Raw genomic sequence first — 26835 nt, forward strand, 5'->3', positions numbered from 1 at the left:
ATTTTTCTTTAAATGAATGAAAATAAAGATTTTTTTTCATTTGTTTTAATTGTGTTGTTTTCTGCATACATTATTACTGAACTTTATGCTCTTTTAAAATATTTCTACATGTGATCAAATACAGCATGACGATATAAATAGTTTGGTCCCATTGAAAAAAGTTAAACAAGTGATACAACTTTTTTTTTAGCTGATATAACAAAAATATACATTAGAGCTTATTTGGGCAAAATATGAAACAGCTACTTAGGCAATATTGCCACATAAAGTTGCACAAAATATTTCTGTGGACATCATAAAAAATAGTTTAACATAAGGACATAAAACAACTAAACCTCATTAAAGGTTCTGTATGTAACTTAGAAAATCCTTGTTTTTATTGTCATCGCTTTCCGAGGGCTGGCTAACGTTAGCTTAAGTTAACGTTAAATTGGCTGCGCACCGCTCTTGGCTAATAGTAGCTCTTAATTTATACATTTTAATGTCTTTTTTGACAAATAAAATAAGATGATTGGGCTGTTACATCTTTTGTTGGCTCTATCAACACCGTTTGTCAAAACAGGGTAGTTTTATGTATCAAGTTCGCTGGGGAGGGAATTTGGGAAGCTAACTAACAAATCTGCACAGATAACGTTTGTTAACGATAGCATGCTAAGGTAGCCAGCTAACTAAGCTAAGCTACGCAGCATTGATCTGACGTTGGCGGCTACGTAAAAAAAAGCTGATTAACTAAAATGACAATTTGTCAGACAGACGGCTTTTATCGAGCTGCCAAACGGACGTGTTTTCATACCTTGTTTGTGGAGTGAGCGCCTACACTTTCAAACAGTTCATAAATTATATATCTCTTGAGGCACAACTTCAATTTACAAATAAACGGGTTTAGGAACTGCAGATTTTCAGAATAAATGCTGAAAGTCATCATTCACATAAATCTGTCGCCATTTAAAACTCAAGAAAACATCTTTTTCTACTTTCTGCCAGGATAATTAACGTTGGCTGTTAACATGGGAGATATTTTGATAGATATTTATATAAACAAATATTGATATTCATTTTGTTTTTTGATTGCGACCTCAGCTGCTGTAGTGACTCTAATTTACCCAGCACCAACCCCAGCCCCGCGGCTCACAGTGGACTGGTGGCCAGCAGCAGCACTGGGTCTGCAGCCTCCTGCAGACTGTGGGATTTTTGCAATCTTTAAAATTTAGTGCAGCTACTCTGTGCGACATGGATCTAAAAAAACAGAGTCCGACAACATTTGATGCGTGCAGACAGTTCGATGTCATCACCTACTGAACCGCAGGCTATGACCTACGTCCACTGACGTCAACATGCAAGAACAAAACGTCTTTGGCATAGTGGTGAGAGAAAAATGTAAACAAACATGAATCAAGCCCTCGCTATAGTGGCATTTATGTGTGTCTGAAACAGTCTGAAGTAGAGGACGAGGAGAATGTGGACACGGCCGTGGCTGGGGAAGAGACGCCAACTTGGCACGCCAGTTTTGCAACAAGAGCTCGAAGCAAGTATTAGCATCTATTAACATTTAGCATTCACTAGCAGTGTGACACTGATCAGTGTGTCATTGCATGCCACATTTCTGCTGGTTGGTTAGTGAGATGATTATCCAAAATTTCTGATAACGGCTGTCCTTGAACCTCTCACAGTGGGACTAGGAACACCGTTCTAGAGCCACGATGAAAGATATTGCCACGTTTTCTCTTACAATGGTTATCATTCCTCTGAGACAGCCCAAAATTGCACAGTGTGTACAGAGCTTAACCCGTGTAACGGCAGCAACAGAAAGTTTGCTGATCTGGCGGTGAGTCTGGGCAGTCTAGAGGGTGCAGGATCATCCCCTGTAGCTTGGGTGCTCGGTCTTGCTCTGGCTGAGTTCGAGTTGCAGCAGGACACTGAGTGAAGGTCCTTCTCCACTAGGTTGCCACCGTTGGTGACAGTCGTCTGTGGACGCCATTTCTTTGCTAATGTTAACGGCGGTTGGACACTGTTAGTGTTGGAGCAGAGCTGAAGAAAACACATGACGTCATATCTTTTGAATTTTCCAGAAAAACATGCCAGTCAGTCCACAGGCTGCAAAAAGCAACCGAGAAAAATGGAGGTCTCAGTTTTTAAGTTATGTTACAATCTATTAATTTTGGCAATAAAAAGAATATTAAAAAATTCCACACAGAACCTTGAAATGAATTATTTTTGGCACATTGTAACCTTTGGTCCATCTGTTGTCAACTTTTTTTGGAAAACTTTACCTAACTGTGAGGTAAAGAGTGAAAGCTGATTATGTAACAAAACTTCCTGAGTGAAAAAACAACAGAGAGCTCGGTGTCTGAACGCCTAAACATTCAAACAAACCGACGCCGCTGCATCTGAGGCCCTTTGAGGACGTTTGGTCGGATAAAAAGGCAACTTCAGCCAAGAATGCAGAGAGTGATTGTTACATTGAGAGAGTTAAAACAAACAGCGAGGGCTGTGTGCGTGTGTGTGTGCACATGAGTATCTCTTTCAGTGCTCAGCAAGGCATCTAATGATCCTGTGCGATGTTTGTAACATGCACACTGTTGCAAAGCACGTTTAAAGTCTGTGAAGTCTGCCAGTCTTTGGTCAGAACAGCTTCGGCATCACGGCTGTGTGCAATAGTGAGCGTGAGCATGTGCAGCTTCCAGGCTCGGGACTCCATGTTGGTGTCTTCCAGATTGACCCTTTGACCTCCAGGGACGCAGAAGTGCACTGCAGTTTAGTTACAGCATCGACAAGCTGTCTGGCTGATGGTGGTTGGAGCCGCCGCCAACTTCTGTTTTGTGTCCAGAGGTGGAAAAGCTCAACACCCCCCCTCCTCCTCCTCTGGACAGCACCATCAGCGTGTCCCCCGACATGCCACCAAATTCGAAGGCAAAAGTCCCGTAGAAGAGCATGATAAGCGTGCAGTAGACCCACTCAAAAATGGCGGAGGCGTGCTGCAGGGCGAAGCTCTCCTGGCAAAAGAAAACTCCACCTTGGGATCAGAGGTTAAGGAGAACAATGGCGGCACAGCAGGAGAGAGGAGAGGTCGTAAAATCTCTCTATTATGAATGCAAACACGCAGATTGGTGTTCTTTATGGATGTGCTCTATTCTTATTTTTGATGTATACGTTCATTCATGCAGTGAGACTTTTTATGCACTGGTTGCAAATATAAACGTCCAGATTGTGTATATTTGGATTCAGAAAAGAGATGTAAGAGAGTTTTTTCTCCAGTAGGGGGCCACAAAACACAATTTACAAACACACAAGCCCTGAACATACCAAAGTGCAGGAGAGCGTCACAGTCACGGTGAAGAGCCAAGAACATGCAAGCAAACACAACACGCTGTCCTTCCATGACATTTATAAAACCAGATGTTACCTCAGAGGTCCACTAAGTTTCCTGAAGTCAGTTAAAAGAATAAGACAGATGCAAGGTCACGGTGACCTGCCTTTGACCACCATTATCTAATCCTTTAATACTTAAGTCCAAGTGAATATTTGTGCCAAATTTTAGGAAGTTCCCTGAAGGCCTTCTTGAGGTATCATGTTCATGAGAAAGACAAGGTCACAGAGATCTTTATCTTGGACCACCATAATTTAATCAGTTCATCGTTGAGTCCAAGTGGACAATTGTGCCCAATTTAAAGAAATTCCCTTAAGGTGTTATTGAGAAATTGCTTTCTGGAGAATGAGACAGGACGCAAAGTCACACAAACCTACCAAAATGAGAAAGACAAGGTCACAGAGATCTTTATATTGGACCACCATAATTTAATCAGTTCATCCTTAAGTCCAAGTGCAAGTTAATGCCAAATTTAAGGAAATTCCCTGAAGGCATTCCTGGGGTATCGCATTCTGGAGGATGAGAAGGATGTAGTGAAGGATGTGAGAAGGACGTTTGTGCTAAATTTGAGTAAATTCTCAAAGGTCACAGTGATCTTGACCTTTGACCACCAAAATCTAATAATCTTATCGGCTCATCATTGAGTCCAAGTGGACGTTCGTGCCAAATTTGAAAGAATACCGATGAGCTGTTCTTGAGATATCTCATTCAAAAGTTTGTGACCAAGTCACAATGACTTTAAACTATTACCATCAGATTCTTATCAGTTCATTCTTGCGTCTAAGTGAACGTTTGTGCCAAATTTGAAGAAATTCCCTCACTGTGTTTTTAACATAACACATTCACAACAATGGTATGGACAGCCAGACGAACAAGGCATACATCAGGAATTAGACACCTCTCTCATTTCTATCTGGAATGATTCTTTTGGAATTCTATTTTTTACTGATCTTGTTGCTCAAAACTCACAAAACTAGAGAAGATCTTAAATATTTTCTGAAAAAGACAAACAAAATTATTGTCACATTGGCAGGATACTGAGCACCAGGGAGATCAGCGCCAGCAGAGTCATCCCCACACGCAGGTGTCCTATCCGGTACTCGTCCTGGGTCTTGGCGAGTCTGTAGGTCAAAGCCGACTGAAGACACACAAACAGCATGCTGGAGGGGAAGGCCACTCCGGCTCCGACGTAGTGAAGGACTTTAGCAAAATCCACCTGAGAAATAAAAACACAAAACACAAACAGTTACACTACTGACACTTATTTTCAAGCCATTGTCTCTTTAACCCTTTGAGACTGTTTGGTGCTTTTGACACGCTTTTCAGTCTTAATGTTTTGATAATTTTGACTGTTTTCATGCATATCCCATAAATTTTGGCAAAATTGTGTAGTTTTGTTTAATCTTGAAATTTCCAGCTCAGCTCCTATAATACGTCTAAAATACTCTGTGTAAACTTAATAGTTACATTCATACTGTTAACGTAAAAACAATGCTCCGTTGGAGCCCATTTAAACTGACATTTTTGATCCCACAGCCATCAAAGCAGAAAAACATGCATAAACATGGGGACATCATGACAAAAACCTGGCATTTAAAGGATTAAAACTCTGTAAATTAATCAGTATTTGATATTTATGATTCAAACTGATGTTGGTTAAAAAATTAACTCAGTGGAAGATGAAAATCATATTACTGCGTTGCATTTTTTAAAGTTTGATTTTGAAAAGCGCTTTTTGTGTGCACAGCGACACGACTGAGTGTAGTATTAAAGCTACGGGTTAGAAACATGTAAAAGTACAAACCAAACCATGAAAGCTCCAAAACATTGAAGCATTGTGTATTTTGGGGACATCTCAACACAACACAGCTAATAATAAAAACCACAAATGACACACACACGTACACAAAGGGGCCATGATGACCCACCACCAGCTCTCTGGGTAATCACTGGTACAATATCACCGGATAAAGAGCGTCAGAGGACAGGACAATCTGCACCAGCAAAACACAAGATGAGGGAAAAACTGCTCTGACACACGTTTATAAAACCAACGAGATCGTCTGTGTTATCATCCGTGTTTGAAGTGTTTGGACTGAACCTGTTACTGTGCTTCAGTTTCAGCGTCACAGAGAAAGTTTTTCTTTTCTGCATTTCCAATCTTTAAAATACTTCCTTTGTGCACGTTCGTATGTTTTCAAAAGCAGCAGCTGGCACGATGATTACACATCCTGAACACGGGGGTTAAAATGCATTGTGGGAGACGGCACAGCTGTTTAAGATGAGTAATTACAGAGAGGAGACACAAAGAGCGAGCAAACGTATGTTCTGCTTGATTTATACGTGTGTGCTGCCGGTTCCACATGAACCACAGAGATGTTCCCCGAAAAACCTGAGGAAGATCAGATTGGAAATGGTTTTCCCTAGCTTTTTTCTTCTTTTACCTGAAGTTTTTTCCTCTTGCTTTTAAACAATAATTTTCTAAATCTACTAATTTCTTGCAATTTGTGGAACATTTCTTACAGAGTTTATCTTTTTTTTCATGTTTTTGAAAGAAACTGCTCCGCTTTGCTCAGAGTGCAAAAATTTAAACACAAACACAAGAAAAGCAATGTCACTCCGGGTTTCAGGGGGTTAAAGGGTTAAAAAAATAATAATTAAAAAAAGGACAAATTACAACTACAAAAGAAACCTCACTGAAGACTTGATGTGTAACGATGTTTGATTTGTCTCCTCCCTGCAGCCTCTTTTGCCAAATCTCATTCATGATTTCCAGAAATTCAGCATCAACACTTCATCAGCGAGCGATAAACAGCGGCGAACACACACGAGGAGCCGCTGTTTATCGCTCTGCAGACGGACGGAGCACATTTATACACTTAATCACCTCCACGAAAACTCCTGCCATGTTTACTCTGAAGGAAACACCGGGGCTCATTATGTAAGAGCGGGCTCGGACAGGGAGGAGGAACCCGGCAGCCAATCAGAGGTGAGGAGGAGGACCAGCTTTAACCACAGAAGGGGGAGCTGGGCGGCGGACCCTGGGGATGAACTGTGCAGTGTGTGCCCCAAAATGTGATTAGAGGGGCCCAGACATGTGCAGACAGAGCGGCAGTAATCTGAGACACACACACACTGCAGAGGGCCTCCGACGCTGACCTCTGACGACACACACACGTGCCGCAGTATCACACACACACAGCTGTATCGTGGGGTTCAGCTCATTGTTTTGGATTTTAGGCCCCAAACTTCACTGTTCTGGCAGACAAGAACAGTTTGAGACTAGCTGGTGAACACAGAGGAGCATTTAGCAGCTAAAGCGACGGATATATTTCACTTTAGGAGATGGTGGAGACCAAAACCAGAGCTAAAAGAGAGAAAATATTAGGCTGATATTTGTTAGAGGGACACACACAGGCTCTCAAGTCACTAAGCTAAGCTGTAACTGCTGGATGTGTAAATAAGGTGCTGTCTGCTAAAAAGTTATTCACTTAAAAGGTGATCATACGCAGCCCGTTCTCATTCCGAACTCATCAGATAGCGTCGCTGTGGCAGTGCTTTTGGCCTATGAGTGTGACGCCAAAGGCGGCAGAAGCCAACAAGCACGAAATATCTCTAAAAAAAAAGAGAAAAGGACCTGAAAATAAGTTTTTCAAAAGAGAGACGAAAGAAAATTATCTGTAAATTATACATTCAAAAAAGGAGAAAATGTCCAGAAAACTATATTTATGATTATTATCATTATATATTTAAAACAAAATAATTATGTGTCTTTTTTTTTATTTTTATTTTTTACCTTTTTTCTTCAGGTAATTTCTTTTTTTTGTAATTTATTGTTGTTTTTTTGGGTTTTTTTTTTTTTACCTTTCTTTCATTAGTAATTTTCAGGTAATTTTCTTGTAACTTTTTACTTTTTTGGCAGATTTTTGGGTTGTTTAATTGCCCATTGCCTTTTTTTTATGTTTTTAACAGAAATAATCCAATCAGCTCAGGGTTCAAAGAGCTAATTGCCTTTTTTCCATGTTTTTGGGAGAAAACAAGCAAATTTGCTTAGGTTTCAAGGGGTTAAATTTGGTTACCTTGTGTAATTCCAGCACAGCGTCACCACATTTCATCCAGATTAAAAGGATTGTGCAAATTTAAATGTCTCACATACAGCTTCATATGTGCATCCATAGCAATGCAATATATTTTCTGAGCGATAATGATGTTTTGTGTGTAAAATCTGAGTCTGCGGTTTAAGCAGCAGCCAAACGCAGCGCAGTGAAGCATGCCTGAACATATAATGCCACTGAAATATTCAAATGTTCAACACATGCATGCCGAACTACATGCCTGGCAGAAACCCAAAGTTATCACATGTTGAGCGGCAGATTGAACACCCGAGGCCACGAAAACTCTCTGCACTGATGGGCCGTGTGCAGAGGTGTGTGTACAGTGTGTCCCATACATGTAGGCACATGTGCTGCAGCTGCTCTACAGCAATCTTTATCTCAAACGCTTTTGAAAACCAGCAGCTTCACGTTAGTACAAAAGGTCAAACTGAGCTGCTTTAAAAAAAAACACATGATGGACTTTATCATGAGGGCGCCTCCTTGAACTGGAGGACAAACGCTCAGACGCACATCTTGTTTCAGAGGCCACAGAGAAGTCCGCCAGACAATTTCCAGACAGAGCAAACACAACTTCAAAAGAGAGATTTGCTTGGAAGGTCTACAAAGTGTTGAGCGGCTGCAGGGACGGACGCACATCAGAGGAGCGGCACAAGCACCACAAACGCGTTTCTGTCTTTTAGATGGAGAAGTGATGAAATATCCGAAAATCACTGTTTTAGAGAGAGTTTACGCAGCAGCAGGTGTGACAGCGGGAGACGAGAGAAATATTTTGATGGGATAAACAGGTAGGAAATCCAGGTGCGACAAGAAAATGAAAACAGTGGGAAAAAAAGGAGGAATTATGGCAAAAAGCCTTTAGTAAAGTGGCTAAATCATTAAAAATGCCCTTAATCCCTGAAAAAGGCCGACAGTGGTCAAAGCATGCTGACCTTTTTAATGATTTTGCCACTATAGTAAAGGTCTTTTAATGTAATTCCCCCTTTTTTCACCTTTTTTCATATTTTTGGAGTGCCTGGATTTCCTGTTTATCCTGTTGGTTTATGTTTTCTGAGCAACTGACACAAAAGCGACCGGTCGTCTTTCTCTGTTTCAAACTATCTTCACGCCTTTAAAGGTTCAAAGTTTGGGGTTTAGGGGGATGTATTGGCAGAAATGGAATAAAATATAATGATTGTGTTTTCTTTTGTGCATAATCACGGAGACGGAAGGAGACGTTTATATCTACATATGCTGCCTCGGGATCGGGACATTAATGGTTTTGTGTTTTCCTGTTTTTGTATTTCCGTGTTTTACATTTGCTGCTGTAGTTTGAAGCCTCTTCACGACGAGCGGTGTTTTTTTTACATAAAACTGCTTTATTGTCTTGTTTTTCTGGAGAGGAGGAGACCTCTGCAGATTTTTAAAATCTTTTTTGTACTTTTTTTTTTAGGTAATTTCCTTTTTTTTTCTTTTACTTTTCTTTCCTTTTTTGTGCATGTTTTACAAAGTTATCTTGTTGATTTTTACTTTTCTTTTTGCTTATTTTTGGATAATTTGTTGTTCTGTTATTGCCTTTTTTCTATTTTTTTGGTGAGAAGTCAGTCCAATTTCAGGTTTCATAGGGTTAATCTGTGAGCTGTCATTATGGGTAAAGGATGCTTTACTCTGACTCGCAGCGGAGATTTTGTCCATTAGCCTCTGTGTGTTTCTTAAAAAGCAGGACAACTGGTCTCAGATGTTGCCTCCACACTGTTTATGTGACATGGAGGACACAGAGACCCTCTAGTTTTGGTTGCCATGACAATGACCCATAAATCAGGTGACGTCTTATCTAAGCAGCAAGGTCAGAGCAGAGAATAAAGTGTAAGAAAAAAAGCATTAAACTGAAAATAAAACAGCATTTTAACCCTGTGAATAATTCTCAAAGGCAGACGAGGAAAACTAAAAATTAAATTGGTACTTTTTTGAATTTTAAAATGTATTTTTACAGCATAAAGGCCTCATGTTACGCTGCAACAATCACAAAAAGCCCTGCTGGCTGTAATTGGACGACACCTGGTCTGCTCTGCAGGACAGATCAAACTACAAAGTGACAGTGAGACACAATAACCGGAGGTGGTGAAAATCACTAACACTGAGATAGCAATCTGTCTCTCTCTCTGCACGAATACTGTTTGGAAATTATGTAAGAAATTATGTAACTTGCACTTTATAAAATGCAGCAGGAAGAGGGGATTTATTTATTCACTTATTTGATGTTGTTTCTATTAAAATCAATACTTTTGTGTGTGTGTGCGTGTATTTGGGGGGGTTGTATTGTCTGCTTTGACTTATTTTGCTGCTCTGTCTTTTGGGCATTTTAGTGACATAATACCATTTTTTTCCCCCATCTTTGATCCAAAGATCACTTTGAACGTTTCTAAGATTATAGAACATTTCTTGGATTTTAGGACAGTTTTTAGAGTTTTTAGACATTTCTAGGATTTTAGTACATTGCTCTGATTTGGGGTCTTTTCTAGGATTTTAGGGGATTTCTAGTTTTTTAGCACATTTTTAGGATTTTAGGACATTACAAGGATTTTAAGATATTTCTCAGATATAAGGACATTACCGTCTCAGCTAAGACCTCTGTCGGGGTGTGCGGTAGTCTCCTTTTGACAAACAAGCTCTATTTTGTTGCTGTTTTTATGCACTCTGGCCCCGTATGTGTATTAAAAGTACCTAAACAATTCCCACTTTGATTCACTTTATTTTTACTGGAGTAAGAAAATGGTCGGGGGGCCCCCGGCACCCTATCAGGGGCCAGATTTGGCCTGCAGGCTAACACTACCAACACAAAGTCCTGCAGCTCCTTACAGTGACTGATCAGACTGATTACCTGGAAATTTCCCACCATGATGAGACCGGCAGCACAGATCCAGGCGGTGGAGAGGCCGGCCGTGTTCAGGACGCAGTTCTGGTGCTTCTCTATGACGTGAGCGTAACGCAGCAGAGCAATCAGCATCACTGCAACGACACATGTGGAGAGAGACACGTATTTCATCATACAGCTCACATTTGGATCAAATGTGCTCTCTTCCAGGAAATGTAGCCACATTACAGACTGTTATTTGAGATGTTTGTACTTTGCGGGTTTTTTTTCCCACTTTCTGTTCTTGTTAGGAAAAAGAAAAACAACCTCAGGGTGAGTTTCTACACACACACACACACACACACACACACACACACACACACACACACATACACACACACACACTGTTTACTTTAATAACATCAGTTTGTTCCTGATTATAATGATTGTCGGGTGTAAATTCTACTCTTCTCCTTTTTCAAAATCCTCTTTTTGTCCCTTCACATGTTCACCGTTTTAGCTGTGACATAAGATCAAGAAAAGAAAACCATGAGTTTAAAGAAGCTACACTCGTCTGCGACACCTTCAACTGCCTCAGATCGCTCATAACAAGAAGCTTGTTCATGTTCGTGTTTTGGGGGAAATTGAAAAGTTGTCTGTTTTTATTTTATTTGGTTTTATTTGCAAACTAGGATTTAGGGATGAGTGCTCAAATGAGACCAGTATCCAGTAAGCATTATACACTTTTTACAAGCAGGAGAATCATCCGAGTAAAATATGTAAGAGAACCTACTTGCTTTGAGGAAAAATCATTCAGGTTCTGTAGCTCTTAATCTTGTAATGAATTCTGAGGCTTTTCTGTCAATAGTGTTTTAATGAATTATTGTTGTGCAATAATTCTCCTCCTTTATACCTGCGCCACGTCCAGGAACTACTTATTTGTATATTTATTCCGTTTTTATACATATCTGTTCATAGATAGACACACAAGTGGATGTTTGTACCAAATCTGAAGAATTGATCTAGAGATATTGCGTTCACAAAAATGAGACAGATGACTCAAAAAGGACATCTGTACCAACTTTGAGAAAATTTACCCAAGGCCCTCTTGTAATACTGCATTCACAAGAATGAGATGGATGCAAGATCATGGTGACCTTGACCTTTAAACACTGAATTCTAATAAGTTTATCCTTGACTTAAAGCAGTTGCTTCTGCCAAATTTGAAGAAATTCCCACATGGTTATCTTGAGATATCACATTCAGAAGATTGAGATGGACAAGGTCATGGTGACCTTGACCTTTGATGACCAAAATATTTTCAGTAATCCTCAAGTCCAAGTAGACGTTTGTGCCAAAATTGCTACAATTCCCTCGACAGTCATGTGATATCGTGTTCACGAGAATAAGACAGATGAGGTCACAGTAATCTTGACCTTTGACCTATGACCACTAAAGTCTCATCAGTTCATTGTTGAGTCCAAGTGGACATTTGTGCCAAATTTTGAGAAAATCCGACAAGGTTTTCTTGAGATATCATGTAGGCAGACAGCGTCAGAGAGACCATGAACTTTAACGGAGGTAAAGGTCGCTCTCCTTTGAATATGAAGATGCAGCATCAAAGAATCGGCGAGCGTTCGTCGGAAACATCGAGCGATGCTGCAGATCTCAGTGTGAGCATATTTCTGATGTCTGTTTATTAAACTGCTTCATCAAAGCTTCTCAGCAGTTTCACGCCGCGCTCCCAAACGTCCACATCTGCTGCTCATCACGCCGCAAAGCACGTCCAACGACTGTTTTCATGTTCCTGCTGTCAGTCCAGCAGCGAGCGCGGCGGTCAGCGATAAGGCAGTCTGTGGCTTTCTGGTCTTCTCATGTCCGCTCGCACCACACCTCCCAGTTAAACAAACCGCCCCACAGACATAAACTCTGGATTGTTTATGAAAGCAGAATAAAAAAAGAGGAAAGCTTTTGAAGTTGGGGAAATTTCTTGAGAGAGAGCTCGCCAACACGGTCACAGCTGATTGAGAAGTGATGTTCGGCGCGTATAATCGTCGTGTTGTTCCCATCCACTATTCATACTTAAATCTACGAAAAATTATGCGCCGAAATTCATTTATAACCTTCGTGATGTGTGAGCCAGGAGGCTGTGATCACATGACCTACACGCTGTCCTCCATCATGTGACAAGGACGAAGGAGGACAAAGGAGGACAGTGGAGGACGTCAGGTCATGTAGTATTAAATGAAACAAGTCTGCGCCAAATGACTGTCTAACTGTGAGTAACGAGGAGTTAACTGCAACTGACAGAGATATAAATGCTCTTAACCCTTAGGGACTGTTTGGTGTATTTTATGCACTTTTCATTCTTTTGGATAATTTTGGCTGTGTTTATGCATGTGGCATAAATTTAGGCAAGATTATGTATTTTTGTTTAATCGGTGAATTTCAGCTCAGCTCAAACAATAAGTCTAAAATACACTGTGGAAACTAATCAGACTGTTGCACCACTGAGACCCATTCAAACTGTAATTTTTGATCCCACAGCCATAGAAGTATAAAAACATGCACTGTATTATGTTTAGGTGTCATTCTGGGCTTTTACCTTAGAATTTCTCATTGTACTTTTTACTTCTGCCGTCTTTTCTACTTCTGCATGAACTGCCCATTGCCTTCTTCACATGTTTATATTAAAAAAATCAAGCTCTTTTACCCAGGTTTAAAAACATTAAACATTCACTGCAACATTAGACACTTTTCAGTTTGATAGTATGCTCGTGGGATCATCAGGTCTGTCTGTGAACTCACAAACGGTCAACTGAGCCAGAGATACGACACAACAACGACCGAACATTAACACGCAGACAGAAACAGCCAGAAAAAAAACGCCGTATATGAACATGCACGAGGAAAACGCTCCTTATCTGTTCATAAGGAGTTGTTCGAGATCATATACGATTAGCCTGTAAATGCAATACGAGGCTATAAAAGGACTTCCATCGTCCCTACGTCTCATGGAAAATGTTAACAACAATAAACTTCTATTATGTCTGACTGTAATGTGTCTCCTCAGTATGCTCTAAATAGTATTGTGCAGTGCTGAGCTGCCTTTGTGTTGTATCGATGGACGTTTACAGACAGCAGAGTGTCCAGCAGAGATCAGTGATCATCCACCAAAACCAGGTCCTCTGAAACACTACATCAAGAAGTCAAACAGCGCTGCTCAAATAAACATATCTGGGTGAGAAAAACATTCTTATTATCTAATCATCACTTCAGTTTCAACCTCTTTTTGTTCAAATGAAAGAGTTAAAAAAATATTTGGTGCAAAAAAATCTCAGAGTCAAGTCAAATTTGGATCAAATACTGTATATGAAAAGAAAAAACTGTCGACTAAATATTGTCAGCAGAGGTTTCAGTGGTGCTGTCTTCACGTGCTCCTCAGAAATATCAGTTTTACAGTATTTACAAGTTACGAGAACATTAATGGCCCTCCAAATTCTTAATTATGAGTGGAAAATTGGGAAATTTTGATGATACCTGAGTAGCAGAGTTGTGACATTTGTGTGACGTTTCAGGGCAGAAATGGCGTAACACACAGAAACAGTGTCAGGAATTAACAGTAAAATTATACATTAGTAGCTATCATTCACTTACAGTAGTTGCACATTTTAGCATCTGCAGCTATCAGATGCAGCAAGAAAGCAAACTTTTAACTCTAAAGCATGCAGGCGAGTACACTGACATTGATAACTATGTTATTTTATAACACAAGTTGCAGACTTGATGTCAAAAATACATAAACATAGCGGACAAAAGTCAATGTTTGGTCATTTCACGTATTAAATATACATTTCTTAACAACTATAAAAGCTTCTGATTTCCAACGTGATCGGACAACGCGACTTAAGAGCATAAGCCGACCCTTAGTCGAACCTGGTCTGCAGAAAATCAGGTTAGTGCCTGAAAGAAGCCGCTCTGCTTTGTAAATAACATTCCTGCTCTGTGAAATGTCAAACTTGTCAGCCTCCAAGTTTAAGCTCACTGTTGAGCTCCTGCAGCGTAAATTCTCCAAAAGTTTATAAAGCAAACAGAGAAAAAAAACTACATGCACCGCCCAAAATAGATGCTTTAAAGCAGTTTTGGCTCTCAGCGGAGGAGAGTAGTTGCCCTCACGGTCAGAGGTTGAACTCTCGCGGGTCGTAAAAATGTACCATTCATGGCACAGAGTAAATTTTCCCTTCAGAGAGGGCTGAGGGGGCGAGGTGGGACCTGGCAGTGGATCCTGGAGACTTTGCTGGAGTCGCTACAGCTGAGAAAACAAGTCCGAGTGCACAGAGACCCGTTCACCCAAGATGTTGGGTAAATTTGTGTGAACACAAACTTACCCATGAAGGATCCCGTGCTGCAGATGAGGCTGAAAAAGCAGCTTTCAGGTGGCAGAGTTCCACTTTTACTGCAAAGAAAACACAGAGGAGAGGAAGGGGTTAATGCTGACCGGCATCTTCGCTCAGGAGGTGAAGTTTAATGAAGTTCCTGCAGAGTTTAGATCAGATCTGTGACCCCCTTGTTCCTGCTCTGGGTTTTATCTGTGTGTTTTTTAAACTGTGGAGCAAAAACTCCCCAGAAATAGCCCAAAAAAAGCATTGTGTCCTTATTTGTATTTTTAGATTCGCTGCTGTATTAAAAACATGCCAACATGTTTTCTTGGAATGCATTTTAACAGAGAAAAGATGTCTATAAAAGGAAAACAACACTGCCATCGATATCTGCACATCACACGCAGCATGAAAGTATTAAAAACACGCCTCAGATGTGTTAAATTTTTACTTGCATTCACAACAACTTTAACCCCTCGTTCATCATTCTGTGTCACTGTACGCCGGGAGGAAAGGAAAGGAATTCCTTGTTTACATTTTGCGACTCAGTGTGGCGACATTTCAAAGGGCGCTGACGGATCCTCTGCACGCAACAAAAGCTCTTCTTCCCGTCGAGGTGACGAGGTCGACCTCTGACTGCGAGGTTCAGCGAGGCGAGTGGAGGCTCATCTGACAACAAACTGCACCGCAGCTGCTCAGGAGCTATCACAGCAATTTATCCCAAAAAATCACTAAATCATGTTCTGGATACTTTTATTTTAACATGACCGTATAAACATTGCTGTATTCTGTTTAAAATATCGACGTCATCACCAGAATAAATGTGGGCATTGCACGCTGCGGTTAATGTGTGATTACATTTAGGCATAAAATCATGAAAATACTGAACATGGCGTTAGCTCAGGCAGGCCACGGAGTCAAGCGCTGCTTTATTACAGATATCAGCTGATATCATGCAAGCCCTTCGATTCAACGCAAAGCATCTGATTGGCTAAACACATTCACTCCACCTTATTTAAGCTGCCTGCCTACTCTTTGCTGCTCCCTCTGCAACCCTCCTCCACCCCTGCTCCTCCTTTATGCTGTTCTGACTGAATCATAATGTCAGAATTGTCATTGACGCCTACTCTGTTCTGGTTTTGCTGCTTCTCTCCCTGCCTCAGGCTTTCCTCGTATGCACAGGAAGGGCAGGAACATGTGCTGTTGCTGCTTAACGCTTTCCACATCAGCATGTGGAAGGGCAGGGAGACCCCAGAGCAGAGCCATAGCACCAAATATCAATAACTGCATAAAGTATAATTTTTTGCAAATAAAGCTAAATATAAATAACCAGAAAGAAGTGTTTTTCTTGACAAAGTGGTCCTGACTGAAATATTATACTAGTCCATATCCTGGGATATGTGGGGACTTTGGAGCACTGGCTGTTTGTTTCTGGGATAACAGGCTGTCAAAAAAATGGGCTTTTGGCTCAGTGGGGCATTTTTCTGACTTGTGGGGCTTCTGAATTTTGACCCAGGAACAATGACATGGGGCTGCTGCTTTTGCCTCAGTCGCAATGGAAAAATATTATTTATCTTATATAAGAACAACTGTTTCTTTCACACTTTCTCTTTTTTTATTAAAATAATTTGATTTTCTTTGCATGTATGTGATGATAATACATTTATGACCACAAGTTTAGAGAACGGTAACATCACAAGAAGTGCATGTTAAGTGTGTAAAGTTCATGTAACAATGTTTTTTATTCAGACATGAGATTACCGTCAGATTAATGAAGAGAGTCTGTAAAAATGTCTGAAAGAGGCTTCAGATTAATGCACGATATGCAACAGCTGACTGACAAATACTCTGTTGCAGCCACTCAGACATCTTATATTTCACATTTTCTCCATGACTCATATTCATACTCGTACAAAAGTGATTTTTTTCCCCCCAAAGTTGCCTCACTAATCACAGGCTGTGCCGCGCGCCAAGTCAAACACAATACTCTGACATTTTCTTGTTTTTCTGTTTGGGTTCACTGTTTCAACAAGAGGGAAATTTTAAAAGCAGTTTAAAAAAAAGAAAAAGAAACGAAAAGAAAACCAGAGGATATAAAAATGACTGATGGAAACCACAGACCACAGCGAGGCGATCATTCGATACCCGCGGGCCCATCATGCCTACAGTGTGTTCTGTTGTGCTCCGGTGACGTTATTATTGTTGTAGGGCTGAAAGAGGATCCTCAGTCAGTCACTGCGGCTTCAAGAAACCGCACGACTCAAATCAACAATGTGCCATTGTTTGGGTCATTAAAGATCGCATAAGGGAACTCTAAAGGTTAAATAAGAGGAGTTTCACTGCAGCGGTGAAGCAAAATGACTGAAACGCTGCTGCAGAGGTTCAGACTCTCACCTGATGAGAGGGACGTTGTCCAGCGTGCAGCAGAGAACTGGACCTCTCTGGAGCGGCAGCGGCTCCTCACACGACTCATTATAAAGCCTAAAAAACACACACAGGGACATGCAAATACTTTAGTCTGCAGATACTGAAGAGATTTGGAAATATAATGTAACAACACCTGCAAACATAATAACAGCCCACAAATGTAATTAAAATCTGCAGCTTTTAATGTAATAATCCCACAAACGCAATGAATTTCCCACAAACATAATACGAAATTTCCTGCAAATGTAATAACTGTTACACCAATAGAAGGTAGGAGGTGGGCTTGTTAATGCACAGTCTATTTTACACGTATTATAATGTTTCTGCAAGTCATTTTTAACTCACTCAGCGCTGCTTTGACACGATTTGCCCCGCTCTGCCCAAATCTGTGATCTTTTCTAATGGGCTGACTCGAACCCATTGGCAGGTTTATGAGTAAATAAACAAACAAAATATGACCACAAAGATCATTTTTCATTTTCATATTACATTTGTGGGAAGTTCTTACAATTTTGAAAGCTGAAGATTTTCACCTTCCCACAAATTCTTAAATTAAAAGCTGCAGATATGGATTATGTTTGTGCTTTATTACGTTTGAGGGTGTTTCATAGAACATTTCAGGTTCAAAGGAAACTGGTTTTAAATTCAAAACTTGCTCAAAACCTCATTTTGGGTCCAACTGGAATCACTGAAACTCATTTTAAAGCAGGTCAGAGTTTAAATAAAGTTAATTTAATCATGTCAATGGCGCTCAACGAATCTAAAATGAGCAAAAATTCTGTTAATGTTTGAGCATCAACTTGCACATTTGGAGCATTATGAGATCACAATTTACGCAAGCAACTGTAGAAAATTAACCCGAAATATTTTTGAGGTGAAAGGGCAGTAAAATAACTGCTGCATGCTGAGCTGCTTGAGTTGTGTGTGTCATTGTTTGCCTGCAGTAAAATCTGTACAAAATATAACAATCATCACACAGGAATATATTTCAACTGTCCTAAAAACCTGAGAGGTTCAGCTTTTTACCGTTTTCCACCTGATAATGTCAATTTTACCAGATTATTTCCACCACATGCACTGTCACAATCAGTGTTGCTGCAAATCATTGACAGACTGTGATAACCAAAACAATAACAACAATAGTCCACTTAGCATGTAATATATTGATAATAATTCTTTTGTTTGTGTATTTTTCATCTAAAAACAGTGGCATCTTGACAAAAACCGGGCATTGAAAGGGATACAATCCTAAAAAATTAATGAATATTTGATATTTATTATTAGGACTCGTGTTATTTAAAAAAAAAAACACTTGTAAAAAATGAAATAATGATTATAATAAAATAATTGTGTGCAGAGCGATATGAATGTCAGTAATATTAAGAGTTAAAACTGTTTTTGTTACTTGCAGTAAAAACACAGCATTGGAAATGTGCATTTATTCTTGATCCCGGTTGCCCTGGAAACGCAGGTGTTTTGCCGACACTGAGCTGTATGTTTCTGCTGATTTTAAAAACATTTTGACATGTGATAACTAAAGCTGTTAATTTGGTAAAATTCATGTGTTCTGTACCAGCCGGGGAGGAACTTTTGTTAACAGGTGATTTTTAATCCGTGTTTGTGCTTCACATTCCTCAGCAGTGACTCCGCACGAGGAGATAAATGCAGCTGCAGCTCTGACACGAGTCTGAATCCTCCTCCGTCCATTTCGACCTGTTTGCATTCTGTAACTTGAGTTTACTGTAACTCCCACAGACACTCGTTCTCCCCTCGTGTCAACATTTGCCCCTGCAGCACTTTATTTCCTTTATGTCCTCTCCCCCCGTCTTCCTCGTGTCTCCTCCTCGCTGTGTTTGAATTAAGTCTGACAGACTGACGAGGAAGTTTGGAGCGAGGCCCTCGTTGATGTAGGCAGAGAAAAGATTCCTCGTGCAAAAAACATGAATGAGCTTTTTCCTGAATCGATGCTGCATAAAGAGCCAGCTGAGAGAGTTTTCACAGCGGGCATCTGAGAGTCATTATTCACAATCAGTGACTGAGTCTTTTAGGGTTTGTAGCACATTAACAGGAACCGAGAAAAACATTTTTTCCCTCTCTTTTTTTTGGCACCTCGTCCAAACTGAGCTGATGTTTTTCAGCTTAAGTGAACATAAAGTTCTGGCTTCTTGTTTCAGTGTAGAGGAGGGAAACAAGCTTTTGGAAAACAAGGACATAAATCTTGTGTAATGTTTGATCTGACAAGAGGAACAAAAAGATCTCTGACTTTGCTGTATGTGTTTATGCAAAACTTAAGCAATATTTTCGAAATGAGTGATGAAAGAGTGATGATGTTAGGTGACTTCTCCTCTGGCGATAACATCCCAGTAACCATGGTGATGGATGTTCAAAACATTTGCAGCTTTATTTCTATTGCAGCCACCGCACCAGCCGTCATTATTTCCAATCAGAGGCCACCAAAGGCGAGCCGCTTATACGTGGGAGCGGCCACGTATGAGGGATTTCTGGGAGCTGATGGTCCAGGATTTCACAGAGGAATTTTGGATTCAAAACTTTCTCAGAGTTATGTGATGCAATAACAGCTCTTGTAGCTCCTGCTGCATCATGAGGGAGCCAGTTCCTCCTGACAAGCTCATAGTCATAGCATCATTTGACCTAGAAAAGACTAAAAAGTGTTTCCACTGCAGTTTAGCGAAATATGGCTTTTTCGAATCGCCTGAAATATCACCTCATGTGTAAAACGTTTCCAGCCAAGATTGGGTCCCCAAAGACGGGTATTTTGAGCCAAAATATGATCTTTTCCTAATAATAACCTAGTTTTTTTTGCCTTAACGTAACCACACATTAACCACAATGTTTCACATTAAAATGTAAAAATGTAATGTATCTGTGATTTACAGAAATGTAAATGCCTACATTTATTCCACACATTGGGTTGTGCTGTCAGTCCTCTTGATTTTAACCTGCTTTAGGTTATTTTTGGCCACTCAGAGAAGAAAAAAAACCTATAAACTTAACACTGATACAAAAATCCAATATTCGCTCTCTTTTAGCTCCTATTTTGGTCTCCACCAGCTAGAGAGAAATATATATCATATATCATATATCATATATCATATATTACTGCTAAATGCTCCACTATGTTCACCAGCGAGTTTCTAACTGCGTGTCTGCTGCTGAGCGGGGAGGGCACAGTGACATTTTACAGGTTTTTTTCCCCAGAAACAGCTGCCTGCTGCTGGAAATATTTCTGGTTGGAATTTTAGGAGATAAAAAACAGCTTTTTCGTATGCAAAATTGTTCTTATTAAAAAAACAGCAGAGCATCAGCTGTTCATACTGCACACCATGAGTCTTTATCAGGGACACTGTGAACTCCTCACAGCCTTTAAAATCACCGTGTCATATGTGCATGACGATATCAACGATACGTGCATCACCAACATTACTGATATCATAAAGCTATGTGTGTGTGTGTGTGTGTGTGTGTGTGTGTGTACTGTACCAGTTTTGCACAGGACAGACGTGCTGGTTGTACAGGGCCATCGCATATCTGTAAAGTTAAAGAAGAGAATAATGTTTAGTCATAAATAAGATATAGTTTTAATCAGCAGGACTATAATATGGTCTGAACATAATCTTTCATACAACAGCGACATTTCCAAAACATGACTGTCGGTTCTTGCCGTTTTTATGCTTTTTAAATGTTTTTAACTTTTGTTTTATTGTTGTTGTTGTTTTCAAAATACACATACAAAATTTTCTTCTGAACAAATATTACTATACGTTCTTAAGCGCAGAGTGTGTACATGTACATAAATACACACATAGTAAAAGAACAAACAGGCAACAAGCAAAAATAAATACATTTTTAAAAAATTAAATAAAAAAGAAAGAAAGAAAAGAAATGAAAAAAATGAAAGAAAGATAAAAGAAAAAATAAAATTTAAAAAAAGGATGTCAGAGATGTCATTACAGTTGACAGAGTGTTATGTTAATGATGTTAATCTTATTAAAATTACCTATGAAGGGATGCTGTCAGGTAGAACACATTCACCTTTCCTCTCAATAACAATTTAATTTTCATTTTCGTGTTTCCTGTTCAACAAAATCAGTCTTTGTGCCAACAAGGTCACAAAGCATATTATGTTCTATGGCTCTTTGTCACTTTTGTCATCACTGCATCAGTTATTTCTGATTTAAAAAAAAAAAAAGAAGCTGCACAGGAACAAAAATTCTGTTTCGTCCATTAAAATGAAGCTTTTACAAACATGTCACTTACAGTGAGATTCATGCCGGTTGAAGCTCTACAGAGCGACACATTTTTTCCACTAACAAAACATGTGTCATATGAAGTACTTTACTGTTGCTTCCACAGACTGAGGCGGCCTGTGTGCGCAGACGCAGAGCTGCTGGCTGCATTTTAACCTGCACACTGACGCCAGACGAGCCGCTGCCGCCGCTGTGTCGCACGTCGCTAATAAAGCTGTCAGCTACACAATAACCACCTCCACAAACACACACACACACACACACACACACACACACATATCACCTGCAAACCTGAGATCAGTCACTACACACACAAATATTTATTTGTTTTATTTATTTACTTACCTATTTATTTATTTAATTTGATCTTTTTATTCTAATTGATTTGACTTTTTGGCTTTTATTGTGATGCTTTCAAACGGCTTTTACAAGAATTTAAACCTTTGAACTGTAAGCAAACCGATGTGATTCTCTTTCCAAAACACAGCGAAAAAGGAAATAAGCCACCTGGTAAGAAATGTTCCACAAATTTCAAGAGATTAGAAGATTGAGAAAATTATTTTAAATACGGTAGGTAAAAGTGTAGAATTATCAAAATTACAGATTTAAATGATGTTACAGAATCATAATATATTATATAAGAATTTTCTAAGCACTTTTCTGGGTGCTTTCCTTCCTTTTTTTTTTTTACTTTTTTTTCTTATTTATTTATTTTTTAATTTATTTATTTTTGAAATGTTTGGGTAATTTTCTCATACTTTTTACTTATTTCTTGTAAATTTTTGGGTCATTTCTTCTTTTTGCTCATTGCCTTCTTCCCATGCTTTTGAAAGAAATCATCCAAAATGATTTAGATTGTAAAGGGTTAAATGTAGAAAGGGTATATTTCTTCTTTCTGTCCTGTAAAAAGTCGACAGCTGACGCTTCAGTTGTGTTTGTGCGCCGGTCGCCTCCTCAGCGGACAGGTGTCGACGTGTCTGAAGGAGCTAAACGGCGGGATCACAGGCTCGTCTCTGACGGGAAACTTTGGAGACGAGGCGTGAAAAACTCTCACGCCCACTTTGTGAAGGTGTGAAAGGCAAAAAAGACAAAAAAGAGACTGTGTAACTCTGCTCGCACCGAGGAGAGAAAAGGAAGCAGAAGACATCTCTACGTCCTGAACCTGCCGCGGTTTACCACCCGTCAGTCTCTCATTAACAATAATAACATTTCGGGTTTTGTGCTTCTTCTGTGAATTTTTTTAGGTTTTAAAAACCTGGAGCGACATCACTTTCCTCGTGCACTTACACAAATATTCCAGCCTTTGGATGCTGAGCAAATTGTTGTGATTTATTTCAAAAACACGAAGAAAAAAGCAATCGGTAATAAATATTTTACAAATTGCAAGAAATTAATAGACTGAGAAAATTATTTTTAAAAAATTAGGGAAAAATGTCCGGGGAAAATAAAGAAAACATTTAGGGAAAAACATTTTTATATATTTATTCGATATGTAATTATAATCCTATAAGTACATATTTTAAGTGTTACAAAGTTACAAATTATTATAATTTTCAGCACATTTTTAAGGTGCTAAGTGCTATGAAGAACGTCCGTTTATTCCCCCAAAATCAGGTCATTTTACGCCAAAACATGACTTTTTCCGAAACATAATCAAGTTATTTTTGTGCCTTTTAAGAACTTTTCCAGGAAATTTCCTTTTTGCAGAGGAATTCTGGATTCAAAACTTCCAGATGATCAGCTGAACTTTTGAAGAGTTAAGAGTTGAAGAGTTTTTGCAATAAATGGGAGTTTTCTCAGAACTGACATTTCCACCGGGCGTCTTTTATATGAATATTTTCACAATCTGAGACTTAATGGAAAGCCGCCTGTCGTTGTATCACGTGCGGAGCTTCAGATGTGACCGCTGTGAGTAAAACAGATGACTAAAAACAAGACAGGAGAGGAATCTCAAGGATGACCGTCCTCCGACACAATCGCAGAATAAACAGAAAGCCGTTTAACTCTCTCCCTCCAAAAAAGGAAACTGTTGAACATTCATGAACTTTGTACAGCAGCTGAGGTCGTCGTGATATCTGCAAACTCTCACCAGGAAAACGGAGGGACTCAGATACAACACGTTTGTCTAAAAATGATTGACCCGACCAACGCAGCCTCTCGAACCGGGTAACGTACAGACTCATCAGTCACCACTACCATAAAGAGAGGGCATAAAGAGCAAACATTTTTATATATTATAGTTATGTATTTATTCAATATGTAATTATAATACTATAACTACATACTTAAAGTTAAGTCACAAAACTATTATAATTTTTTTTGCAAATTTTCAAGGTATTTTTATTTATTTATCTATTTATTTAATTTTCAAATTTGGTAATTTTGTTTATATTTTTTTATTTTTATTTTTTATTTTTTATTTATTGTTAATGTTCAGGTCATTTTATTGCCTTTTTCCATTTTTTTAAAAAGCCAATTAAATCAGCTTTGAAAGGGTTAAACACCTAAAACAATAACTAGAAAATGTTGACGTAGTCATGGACAATTTGTTTTTATGATTATGATTTTTTTACTCACGGTGGAGTTAGACGAATCAGAAATAACTGTTTGCAGGAGGAAGGAAACAAAGCTGGACTTGCAACTAATTTTTTTTTTTTTTTTATGAAAGTGGAACTGCAGGAATTTAGTGATGCATTTCCATAATTATGGAGAACTTTAAAAAAAGACAAATATCTTTAAAAAAATGGTTCAATTTGAAGAAGAAGAGGCCAAAATACACACTGCAGCCTCTGGAACGAGATACTGCTCGGTTACTACAGCCATTACTACAGCCATTACTACAGCCATTACTACAGTCATTACTACAGTCATTACTACAGCCATTACTACAGTCATTACTACAGTCATTACTACAGCCATTACTACAGCCATTACTACAGCCATTACTACAGTCATTACTACAGTCATTACTACCTTTAGATACATAAACCGTGAGGTACTTACACGACCCAAATCCCCGTGATGGTGAAGACGGGCAGGCTGACAGGAAGGACCATCCACAGGGACATGATGACGTCTCCGCTGCAGAGGACAAACAGACACCTGAACGACTGCAGTTTGTGTCCATGACATAATGATAACTTAACCCTTTAACAGTCACACTAAGGAAAATATTATCCAACATTATAACTTTATCGAACCTAGAATATGTTAACAAAACGCATCAATTCATTGATTTATTACTAATTTTTTGCATTTCTGAGGATTTTAGAGACGTTAAGGAAAAAACACAGCCTTGTGAGTTTAAGGATGGACCTTTAAAAGTTTAAATAAACTCAAAATAAGTAGAATTTTCATGGTGGAAATGTCCTGACATACTGCAGAGTTACTCCATGTTTTTGTCAGTTTTATTGCAGACTGCAGTCTCTGCCAACATCACAGCGAACGGCTGAGCAACTCATCTGCTCCTCAGTTTGTTAACCTGTTAAATCAAACGTTTGGCCTCTGAGCCTCAGTGAGCCGGAGTCAAACTCTGCATTTACCATGGCATTATTAACCCTTTAACACCTGGATTATCATCAGTTTTCTTGTGCTGTCTTCAGGCGCCTTTCATACTTATTTAAACCTCTGAAACCTGAAAAAAGTGGTTTGATTTCTTCTGAAAATGTGGAAAAAATAAAGAGCAACTTGGCAAGAAATATCTTCTAAAATGCTAAAATTTAGTGAAAGGTGACCCAAAAAAAGAACAGAAAATGTTATTAGATATTGTAAAAAAAAATGTCCAGAGAACTATATTATTTTGCTCTTTCTTTTGCTTGTTTTTCATTTTGTTTTGTTTTGTTTTACTCTTTAAAAAAACGTATTTTCATGTGATTTTCTTGTTACTTTTTACTACTTTCTTTTTTGTGCTTATTTTCAGGGGATTCTTGTGGATTTTTTTTAAAGCTGATTGTCATCTTCTTCACGTTTATGAAAGAAAAAAAATGCTCAGGTTTTAACATGTTAACCCTTAGAAATCTGGGCAAACTGACCTTTTCCCCCCAAACAAACATGGGCAGAAGGCAATATACAACATGACTGAAAATGAACAAAACCGAACATGATAATCTGAAATTCAGTTTTCAAAAGTTTCCTTTTCTTAAAACAAATTTTCCAAATCCACCAATTTCATGCAATTTTATGGACTTTTTTTTGCCGAATGGCTCATTGCCTTTTAAACCATATTTTGAAAAGAAATCAAACCAATTTGCTCAAATGGTTAAACACTTGAGAAGTGTCGACCCAGAACATTTAGAAAACTCTGACATCGTTCATAAAAATGCTTCAAACTACAAAAACAACCACAAACGTTTACATCAGTGTTTAAACTTCCCGTTTCTTCACTCTGCAGGTTTTACTGAGACAGAGTTTGCTCGTTTTTACCTGTCGATGTTTCACAGAAACTCTGCAGGTAAACCCCGCAGCACAGGTTCATGCGTGATCTCACCTTTAGTTTGTTCGCTGGTAAAAATCTTCAGACTCTCTTCGTCTCATCTGAGCTCCTGCAGACTGCAGGACGGGAAGTTACAGAAAGTCGCAGCCTGTCTGAGCTCCTGAGCTTCAGCCGCCGCAGAGTTCATGGTCCAAAACAACAATGCGACGAGTTTTGTGCAGACTGAATCCTTCAGCATCAGAAGAACCCGCTTTCATTCACCGCAGAGACACAGACTGTCCACACTGTCCACACTGTCCACCCTGTCCTCTCTGTCCTCCGTGTCCTGCAGCCTGATTGTTATGAACCGCTGTGCAGACGGCAGCTGGAACCACTAACTTTAAACTCCTCCCAGTTACACACCAGTACACGCTCACATGGCTTTAACCCTTTGAAACCCGGATCCACATCAGGTTTTTTTTTTTTTTTTTGCAATTTTGCAAAAAATGTTCCACAAATTGTAAGACATTAGTAAAAAGTGACAAGAAAATACCCTGAGAATAAGGACTTTTAAAAAAAATTATAAAAAATTATTATTTAATTATATTTTTAAATAATATCAGAAAAATATTTTTTCTTGCTGTTTCTCTTCTGAACTTTTTTCATTTTTGTTTTTATTTATTTTTTATTTTAACTCATTCATTATTATTATCATTATTATTATTATTATTATTATTATTATTATTATTATTATCTTTCTTCGGGTAATTTTCTTGTAACTTCTTACTAATTTCTTGCAAATTTTTGTCCCTTTTCTTCTTAAGTTGCTCATTTCCTACTCTCCGTGTTTTTGAGAGAAATCAGATCCATTTGTTGAGTTTAATAGAGTTAAAAGGCAGATTTTTACCGTTTGAGCTGCTTTTGAGACACTTTTCATCTCACCATTGTTTAAAAAATTAAAGTGCTGTCCTCTTTGATGACTTTAAATGAGGCGATAAGCTTCTGTGTGAGAGTGTTTAGGGTCGTGCAGACTTGTGA

General features: G+C 39.0%; 1 protein-coding gene across 1 annotated transcript; it reads right to left on the minus strand.

Annotated features, from left to right (window-relative positions):
• Positions 1-4: 4 nt before the first annotated feature.
• LOC121958444 (transmembrane protein 150A-like) lies at positions 5-26178 on the minus strand. Its single transcript, XM_042507369.2, has 8 exons — positions 25873-26178; positions 24390-24467; positions 20620-20667; positions 17086-17172; positions 14701-14768; positions 10340-10467; positions 4406-4583; positions 5-3013 (listed from the first exon to the last, which is right to left on the minus strand). The coding sequence occupies exons 2-8, from the start codon at positions 24452-24454 to the stop codon at positions 2760-2762; spliced, it is 828 nt and encodes a 275-aa protein (XP_042363303.1). The 5' UTR covers positions 24455-24467; positions 25873-26178; the 3' UTR covers positions 5-2759.
• Positions 26179-26835: the final 657 nt, after the last annotated feature.

Source organism: Plectropomus leopardus, chromosome 19 (assembly GCF_026936395.1).
Source record: "Plectropomus leopardus strain MGB_pleo_1.0 chromosome 19, ASM2693639v1, whole genome shotgun sequence".
Taxonomy (NCBI): domain Eukaryota; kingdom Metazoa; phylum Chordata; class Actinopteri; order Perciformes; family Serranidae; genus Plectropomus; species Plectropomus leopardus.

Bases quoted from the DNA above. Each gene is read 5' to 3' on its own strand.
- LOC121958444 (XM_042507369.2), bottom strand. From the start codon at position 24,454: ATGTCCCTGTGGATGGTCCTTCCTGTCAGCCTGCCCGTCTTCACCATC. The intron at 20,668-24,389 runs GTAAGTACCTCA...TTAACTTTACAG, and splicing joins ATCACGGGGATTTGGGTCGT to ATATGCGATGGCCCTGTACA. The intron at 17,173-20,619 runs GTACAGTACACA...TGTGTTTTTTAG, and splicing joins GTCTGTCCTGTGCAAAACTG to GCTTTATAATGAGTCGTGTG.